The following is a 9882-nucleotide window of genomic DNA, read 5'->3' as shown; positions in this document are numbered from 1 at the left end:
TAAGAACAAAAGTGGTAGTCTCTGGAAGCCTTGTAAGGTTCTTCACGAAACGCCTAGCATTTAGCTCTACACCTTGAATGACCACTTAGCTTTTAGGTTCGTCCCCTAAGTATCCGCCCCCTTCCCCGCCCCTTCAGGATCCAGGCGGAAGCTGAATAGTCAAAACGCGGCGCGCTTTACGACAGCCCTTTCTTTTACGGCAGTGTGGCGAGAGCGCTGGCCACGCGCTCGTTACTCTATTGGTTCTGAGGCCTGGTGCTTTACGGCAGTGTGGCAGGAAAAGCCTCTGAGCGGCCCGTGGTTCGGGAGTGAGTGGGGGCAACCGCGGTACACTGAACTGAGTCCGGAACCATGGACGTGGGCGAACTTTTAAGCTATCAGGTAGGTGCAGTTGGCAGGGTCGGAGGGCTCTTCATCCTTGCTGACGTCGCAAGGACAGAGTCCGGTCATCTTGCCTCCTCTCGGTCCCTGGCCCTCACTTCTCATGTCACCCGAGCTTGCACCCTGTCATTGCACTTCACACTCCGAGCCCTCGTGGGACCCTTCCGACCCCTTCCTTCTTCAGGCCTGAGCCTTTCGGTCTCTGTTCCCCACCCGGCAGCCCGACTCCCTTCAGCTCCTCTTCGATCTCCCAATTTATAGGGCTTGAGACAGTTGTGGAGAACACTATTCCGCCCCCCCCCTCCCGGTATTGCGCCTCAGTTTCTTTACCCAGTGTCTGAGGAGCTTTGATTAAGTCTTCCGTAATGGACACTCATTTTCTTTTCTTTTAAAAAAATCTATAAAGTGCACAAATGTGGAAGGTCATTTGAAAGTGCAGAAACCTGTGCCCATGTTCCCCGCAATTGTTAAGATGTTTGGAAAATGGAGCATGAAATGGGTCGGTAAGAGACTTCTCGACCTCCTTGCTCAGGGTACTTGTGGGGAACGGGTGACCCAGAAGAAGAAAGGACTTGCCTGAGGTCACAACAGTTACAAACTAGGTAGCTCAAGTATCCAGGCTCCCAACCCAAAGTTTCCACCCTCTTTTGACTGCCTAACGGGGCTCCCTGGCCTTCTTTACACTAGCTGAGATAGCGTCGGAGCCCGAAAACTGTAATTAGTCTGATTAGCAAGTACTGTAATTGTAAATCACACCTGATTTTAAAGACTTTGTATGGAAAAGGTAGCATTTTTATATTGATTACAGAACTTTGACTATATTGATTGGATGAGTATACCTGAGGCCATGATATGATGGGGCATACTTTGGGTAATGGAAGAGATAAAATACAGTTCAAGCCAACCTTCCCCATTTGTGTGGTGCTCAGACCATGACTGTTTTAAGAGTGCCAGGTTTGCAGTCCAGAGTAGACATCGAGGTTCTGTGAGCCTGTCTGTAGACCTTGGATGGCTTCAGTCTCAGTGCCTGAAAGTTGGGAGGCAGAGCCGGCAGGTCACTGAACTCCAGGCCAGCCAGGGATACACAGTGAGACAACCCCTTCTACCCCCCAAAAGCCTGGATTTGGAGCCCCAGGTTGCCTTCAATCTTTTTTTCTTACTAGCTGGTTGTTGCAGCTTTGAACAAAATACCACATGGTACCTACCTTATGGTCTGGTGTGAAGAGCTTTCTTCTGTTAAGAAAGTTACAGTGGGCCAGGTGGTTGTGACTCATGCCTTTGATTCCAGCACGCAGAGGCAGAGGCAGGTGGATCTCTGAGTCTGAGGCCAGCCTGGTCTACAGAGTGAGTTTCAGGACAGCCAGGGTCTCACAGAAAATCCTGTCTAGAAAATCAAAACCAAGAAGAAGGAGGAGGAAGAAAGAAGAAAAGAAGCAATGCTAGACAGAATTTGTTGCAGAGTACAACAGTCCGTAAATATTGATATTGGTAGTTATTTCCTTGAGGCAGTATATAAAACACTGATCCCGTAGATGGAGGAAGAGCACATAAACAACAGAGAAGAGACGTGAGATCATGATATTTTTCTCTTTAAGTAGTGTAGTTGATGGAACAGGAAAGGTGGTGGGAAGGTCACTGATGAGTGCTCGTTTGGAAGTTCTGGGCTGGCTAAATCTATAGTCTAAGTCTACAGAGTCCATTGATTCAGATCTGGAGAATTGCTGCCTGAAGAGGCCCATTCTTTGGCTACTTGTTGAACATCTACTGTATGTGATGTGGAAATAGAGGAGACAAGACTCTTGCTTTTCGTGCAAAGGCAAATATGGTGGGGGAGTCACCAGAGAGTAACTGAGTAAGTAAACAAGCTTAGATGGATGGAAGGGTTGTGAGGGAGTGCAGCGGAATCTGCTGCGGAAGTGTGAGCATGTTTGCCATCGGCTGTGCACATGAGTACTGGACAGGGAGAGAGTGGCCCATCCCCATCCAGTTCTCTCTACGTGTCAAGTACACACTGCGTTTCACGGCTTTATTGTGGAAAGATGAAATATCTAAAATTTTTTAATGTCGGTTACCTTTATATATTGGATTAAGGATAATAGATTTTTAAACTTCAATTCTGTGCCTACTTCCAAGTTTAAACTTCTATGTGAAGTTTTCTTGTGACTTTTGTTGTGTTTCTGTCAGCCAGCGCCACTGTCAATGACTCCTTTCAGGGCCTCTGTAGCCTGAGTGCTCAGGGAACGCTGACAGCCAGCCTTAGTGCTCTGAAGCTTGAGAAGGAGCCGGCCTGTGACAGGGCAGAACGGTGAAGGCAGGAGCAGAGACCGAGCACAGGCCTCAGGCCCATTAGACCAGCAGAGACAAGAGCCATGTAGCCCGAACGTGGCGAGGACACCAGAAGGTGATAACAGCACCTGGAGATGTTGGCAGATTACAGATGATGTAGGACCTCCGTGAGGGCCAGGAGGAGCCTTTGCGTTCCGAGAGCTGATGCAGATGTCTTCATTCACCCACCTGTTTGTAGCTTGAACAAGAACTCAGACCTGATAGACAGACCCAGCTAACGTTTCGAGCTGGGGTGGTGACAGGCATGTTCCAGAATCTTGGTCTTGTATTTGCAGCTCTGTTCCTTTCAGCACAGTCTACCTCCATTCCTATCTGAGCAGGTGGTCGTCTAATCTGGAGTCTAAATCTATAGAGTGATCTGTAATCAATCAGACATGGCCATCCTCCTCTGGGAAATCTTGAGGATGAGAGGAGCCTGTGGAAGGGGAAGGGCTTTGAATAGTGATTCTCTTACACAAAATAATTACTTAAATATTTACCTGCCTCTTCACTAAATCCACATAACAGCCCTACGAGGAACTAACTTTCTTTTCTATTTCTTTTCCTTCCTTCTTTCCTTTTTATTTTACGTATGTGAGTACACTGTCTGTCTTCAGACACACCAGAAGAGGGCATCAGATCCCATTACAGATGGTTGTGAGCCACCGTGTGGTTGCTGGGAATTGAACTCAGGACCTCTGGAAGAGTGGTTAGTGCTCTTAACTGTTGAGCCATTTCTCCAGCCCCCCTTCCTTCCTTTCTTTCTGTCAGGGTCTTATGTAGAACAAACTGTCCTCAAACTCACTTTGTAGCCAAGGATGACCCTGAATATCTGACTTCCTTTCCCACCTCTCAAATGCTGGGATTGTGGTGTCCACCACCACACCTGGCCTATGGTATGCTTTGGACAGAACCAGGGCATAATGAAAGCTAGGCGAGCACTCTTCCAACTGAGCTACATCCCCAGCCCAGGAGGAACTCTGGATCCCAGAGAGTCTCACTGTATAACCCTGGTGGCCTGCAGACCAGGCTAGCCTCAAACTCACCAAGATTCGCCTGCTGCTTGCTTTTGCCTTTTGCAGTGCTGTGATTAAAGGCATGGCCATGTCCGGTACGAGGAACTGTTTTAATGTTTAATGCCCATTTTACAATGGGAGAAACTGGGACACTAGTCATAGAGTACTCAGGCAGTGCTGTTCCGTAGGTGGGCTCCTGACTGCTGTGTTGGTCTGTCTGTCTGCTGTGTGCCAGAGGCAGAGCTAGCATGCTTGTAGATACGTTGTCAGTCCTGGTGTTGGCACATCCTACAAAGGGAGATGGTGTGACTGTTTCATGGAAGAGAAACTGAGGCTAGGGAGGCAAGTTTCCTCTCTGTGAAACTCACACAGCCAGGAAGCAGTAGAGCCAGCACTCAACACCCAAGCATGTTTGCTGCTCTTAAAAAAAACTTGGAGTTGATGTGCACGTATAGAAGGAAGCATGAATTGTAAGCACTGTTGCTCATAGTTAGCATTGGCCAGGCCGACGGTCACTGAGCCCTGAAGCTCCCTGCATGGGGACAGAAGGGAGCAAGGTGGTCAGGCTGGGACATTCCCAACTCAAGGGTTTGATTCAGTGTCCTGAGAGTCGGGGTTTTGCATTTGGGGTGATGCTAAAGCTGGTGTTCCAGAACCATCTGCATTCCTTTTAAGCTTTTCCCAGTTGAGGCAGTTCTCGCTTCTCCTGGGCACTGGTCTGCAGGATTTTCAGCTTAAGCTACACTTCTTCCCTGCCGCTCAAAATTGAGAGCAAATCACTTAATCTCTCTGGGCCTCAGTTTCCCCATATGCCTAATGAGGAGATTAAGTATGACTCTCTGAGGTCCCTAGTAGCTTTGAAATCCTGCCATACTAATTATTTGGGCCAAGGGCTCCAGAGAGTCCTGTAGCTGAAAAGCCTGAGGTAGTAGAAGGAATTGGGCTGGAGACCTTGGGGGATTTGGGTTCTAATCCATCCTTTATCAGCACTTATCTGGGTGACTCAGGAAAAGTCCCTTCCCCTCTCTACACATCGGTTTTCTTAGTTGTACGGTGAAGCGGTAAGGCAGTACAACTTGTGGTTCTTTCTGTTCCAAAACTCAGGGTCTAAGGTGAGCAAGAAGAAGTATCGTATAGCAATAGGAAATGTTTATTAAAACTTTAACATTTTTTTAGCATGCTTATTAAATTTTATTTTGGGGCAAGTCAGTGGGAAGATTGCAATTTTCTGCTGAGATTGATTCTTTCGGTAATAGGCAGGAGAGCGCCTCAGTGTATGCCTTCTACCCTTGACAGATGTTAACAATTCATTTGAGAAGACAGGAGAATTACAATGTGGACAGGAGGTGGTGGGAAAAGTCTTAAAGAGGAAACCAGTTATGTTCCCAATATGGAAATGCACTTTTTTGATGCCTCAGGCTTAGACATCTCATCAAGAAGTGTGCCCAGCAGTGGCTCAGCAGAGAAGTTTCTGCCGCACCGGCACAGATCTGAACTTCAGGGCACTCTCATTAATACTCCCTCCACAGATGTCTGGGGAAAAGTTCTTACCTCTGAAGTTTCGCAATAAAGAATTCACATTTAGTTCAGATTGGCTTGGTGGGAACGGCTGGCTTCACACCACCAGAGGAGTTCTCTTTGAGACAGATTGGGGTCAGGGACCCTTGGCTCGTATGATATGGCAGACACCCACTGCCCCTGTCAGATGTGGGTAATATCAGCGTTTTCTTGGATTGGAGGGGCTTCTACCAATCTGTTTTGCTCCTCTCCCATTTCTTACTTTTGAAATAAAATTTAATGACAATAAACTGTCAAATAGTAAGAAAGGATTTGAGTGGAGGAAGAACCATTGCCCAGTCCAATGAGTATTGTTAGTTCTCACAGTCTGACATATCTGTGTGCCTATAAGTTTTGCACATGGACTGTTTTGTGTTGCTTTTTAAATTAAGCATGCATTTTTCCCCTACACAGCTTTTATGTTGCTCTCTAACGTATGTGAGCTTTTATTTGAATAATAAGCCATTTCCCCCTCAATTATTTCTCTACAGTTGATATTTAGATAGCATTCAGGTTTTTGTTTGGCGGTGATGTTGTGTGCAGCCTCTTTGTTCATGTGGCATTTCCCCCTCCCCCTTGTCACAAACTTTGTGCTGTTTCCTGAGATAAAAGTCACATGTGTTACAGTCCTGGAGACCTGATTCTGGGCTTGAAGAATTCATGATATGAGAAGTGACGGGGCATTTAAACACTGTGTGTGTGTGTGAGCATCCCAGGAGCTCAGTGCAAGGAACAGTTCTGATAGGCTCAGGGAGGGAGATTAGAATCCCAGCCATGATGGAGGAGTTCTGTGGGTGGCAGGGAAGCTGGGAAGAGTCAGTTGCCAACTGTTAGGAGCAAACTTGTGTGTTGAGTGTTATGGGAATTGGGGGAGTAGCCCGAGACAGTGGGGTTCCTTTAGCTGCAGAGACAGTGCGTGTGGGGTGGGGGGTTGGGGGTTGGGGGAATGGTGGGAGGGGTGGGGTGGGGGTGGGGGGTGGGCACTCCTTCATTCAGCACTGCGCTCCCCTGTACTTCGGTCCTGAGAGCGGCTTGCATTGTTTACATCTCTGCCATCTGTCTAGCAGGCACATAAAGTGCTGGTTCAGAGTTATCTGAGCGAGAAGATTTTTCTCGTAAATGTTTATCATTTGTACTTCTTGCTACCTGCTTCCCCCCTTTTAAGACAGGAATTGGGAGTTTGTAATTGAGCCTTTTCAGTTTTTGTTTTTTGTTGTTCTTGGGCGGATAAGACACATTGAAAACCTGAACTCTTGTGCTCAAAATGCATCCTTCATTTTTGTGAAAATATTATTCTGATCATACTGAAAGAGGTTACTTTCTTCGTGACAGCTTCATGCTTTCCCAGGTTAATTTTGTTAGCAAGCTGGCTATAAATAACAGGTAAAGAGCAGGTTCCACTGGTGTTCCCATCTATTTCTTCTCTTGATGTTTTTATCCCGTAAGTTCATTTCTTCCCACCATGACTTCCTCATCTGTCTTTCCTCCAGCTCATTCTTCTCACAGAATACACAGCATGCTTCTGTGCCTACTGTAAATTCAGGGAAGAGCCAGCACCTAGCAGCATGTCTTACCCGTCCTCAGTGTCAAGTAATGCTTGTTTGGGAATGGCTCGTGTATTAGCTTCCTTATTGCTGAGATCAAATACTTGACAAAAAGCAGCTAAAGGTGGAAAGGTTTGTTTTGGTCACAGCGTTAGGGAATACAATTTGTGTTAGTTACTTTCTTGCTGCTGTGATTCAATCCTCACAAAGTGCAACTTAGGAAGTATGATGGTTTCTACATGCTCCGCCCGCACTATTGGGTGTGTCCCTGTTGGAGTAGGTGTGTCACTGTGAGTGTGGGCTTTAAGATCCTCATTGTAGCTGCCTGGACATCAGTATTTTGCTAGCAGCCTTTAGATGAAGATGTAGAACTCTTGGCTCCTTTTGCACACATGCTTGCTTGGATGCTGCCGTGTTTCCACCTTGATGATAATGGACTGAACCTGTAAGCCAGCCCCAATTAAATGTTGTCCTTTATAAGACTTGCCTTGGTCATGGTGTCTGTTCATAGCAGTAAAGCCCTAACTAAGACAGGAAGAAAGGGTTTCTTCTGGCTCACAGTTTTAGGGGCTAGAGTCCTCCATAGTGAGGAGGAAGATGAGGTTGCTCAGCAGTCAGGGAGTAGTGAGGTGACATTTCACAGGAAGTAAGGCCAGGCTATAAACCTTTGATGCCCGCCCTCAGTGATGGGCTTCCTCCAGCAAGGCCCTGCCTTCTAAAAATTTCATAACCTTCTCAAACAGCAGTACCAACTGGGGATCAAGTGTCTAGACACTGGAGCCTTTGGGGAACATTTCTTATCCAAATCACTATGGTTCCATTGTGGTAGGGAAGGCATGGTTTCGGGAATGTGAGGGGCTGGTCACATTACCTCCACATCCAGGAAGCGGAGAGATGAATGCTGGTGATTAACTGGAATTTTCTTTTCACTCATTTCTGGAGCCCATTCCATGGGCTGGTACTGCTCATATTCAGGGTGGGTCTTCCCTCCTGGGTCAAAACTTTTGGGAAACTCCCTCATAGACACACTCAAAGGTGTGTTTTCACGTTGCTTCCAAAGACTTATTTCTTGCTGTATTATAAGTGTGTTTTGCTTTGTTGTATATATGTACCATGTTCATGCTTTGTTGTATATATGTGCACCATGTGCATGCTTTGTTGTACATATGTGCACCATGTTCATGCTTTGTTGTACATATGTGCACCATGTTCATCCTTTGTTGTATATATGTGCACCATGTGCATGTTTTGTGGTACATATGTGCACCATGTGCATGCTTTGTTGTATATATGTGCACCATGTGCATGCTTTGTTGTATATATGTGCACCATGTGCATGCTTTGTTGTATATATGTACCATGTTCATGCTTTGTTGTATATATGTGCACCATGTGCATGCTTTGTTGTATATATGTGCACCATGTGCATGCTTTGTTGTATATATGTGCACCATGTGCATGCTTTGTTGTATATATGTACCATGTTCATGCTTTGTTGTACATAGGTGCACCATGTGCATGCTTTGTTGTACATATGTGCACCATGTGCATGTTTTGTGGTACATATGTGTACCATGTGCATGCTTTGTTGTATATATGTGCACCATGTGCATGTTTTGTTGTATATATGTGCACCATGTGCATGTTTTGTGGTACATATATGCACCATGTGCATGCTTTGTGGCCAAAGAGCAGAAGAGGGCATTAGACTGCCTGGAACCTGGAGTTACAGACAGTTGTGAACTGCCAAGTGCATGCTGGGAACTGAATCCAGGGTCTCTGGAAGAGCAGCAAGTGCATTTTAACTGCTGAGCCCTGTCACCAGCCTCTCTGTGAGCTCGTCAAGTTGTCCGTGTAGATTGGGACCGAATAATCAGTGTATTGTGGCGTTTCCTCCTTTTGGAAGCTCGCGCTCCACTGGCTCGCTGGCTGGCACCCTGCTTCCACCTCGGATGCTTGTCATGTCGCCTCAGAACATTTTTGTTCGTTTTTCAAGACGGTGTTTTTCTTTGTAGCCCTGGCTGTCCTGGAACTCACTTTGTAGATTAGGCCGGCCTCAAACTCAGAGATTGACCTGCCTCTGCCTCTGCCTCTGCCTCCTGAGTACTAGAATTAAAGGTGTGCACCACCACCATCTGGCTCTTAAGTTTTTTAAGTTAGTTAATTTATTTTATGTGTGTGGCTGCTTTGCATGTATGTGAACCTTCTGGGCGCAGTGCCTCTAGAGGCCAGAAGAGGGCACCAGGTACCCTGGGAGTAGAATTGCAGTTATGATCTTCTCTCTGGGTGCTGGGAATTAGATTTCTCTGGAAGAGGTGCAGCGTTCTTAATCAACAAACCATCTCTCCAGCCCCTAATTTAACTCTTTAAAAAAGTGTTTGTTTGTGTGTGCATGTGCTGCTGGCTTTCATTAATGTTCCATTTCTTAGTTCAGTTTTCTGAGTAGGTTCCTCTCACTGTCTTAACCTTTTTTGTGCTTTCAGAGGGGCTCATCCAGTCTTTCCCTCCAGCTCCTTTATGTAGGTAGCTACGTGCTTGCCCAGGAGCCCTGATTGACATTCCTTGTGTCGACTGAGCTTCTGGCCAGATGTTCGGCTATCACACAATTCTCTGCTTCCTCCTCTGCCCTCCCTCCTGTGCCCAACTTCTCATTTTAGTCAGGGCTGTCAGCTGCTCAGCTGACTTAAAAGAAGCCTTGGGGCTCTTTCTCAAAGATGAAAGAGCCGGGGAGATGAAAGATTCTTTCCCTCTAGACCCTTAGAGCTTGTGAGCCAACTCCTTTCAGGAGCCAGCCTGTGTGAGTGTCTGACTCAGTCTGGGTAGGAAGAGGTCCGGTTCAAGCTTGAGACGCTTGCATTCCAGTGGAGGTTCCAAACGTTTGAGATCCCAGCTCCCAGTGCCACATAGTGCTGCCACACAGTGCTGTCACACAGTGCTGCCACACAGGCCTCAGCAAGGTGTGGTGGGATCCTGAGCCAGACAGTTCCACTGTGGGACAGAGGCTTCCTGAGGAGGAGGACTGTGTCCTTAAGAGCCTTCTTTTTATCCTTGACCACCAC

General features: G+C 46.8%; 1 protein-coding gene across 1 annotated transcript in view; it reads left to right on the top strand.

Annotated features, from left to right (window-relative positions):
• The first annotated feature begins 264 nt into the window (after positions 1 to 264).
• CTNNBL1 (catenin beta like 1) overlaps positions 265 to 9882 on the top strand; it is a 148584-nt gene continuing 138966 nt past the window's right edge. The window contains exon 1 of the mRNA XM_080924946.1: positions 265 to 381. Coding sequence (XP_080781072.1) covers positions 352 to 381 — 30 coding nt within the window. The 5' untranslated portion in view covers positions 265 to 351. The remainder of the gene's footprint in view (positions 382 to 9882) is intronic.

The sequence above is a fragment of the Micromys minutus genome (genome assembly GCF_963924665.1).
Source record: "Micromys minutus genome assembly, chromosome: 11".
NCBI lineage: Eukaryota > Metazoa > Chordata > Mammalia > Rodentia > Muridae > Micromys > Micromys minutus.
Note: the sequence above shows the minus strand (reverse complement) of the source record. Positions and strands in the feature narration are given on the sequence as shown.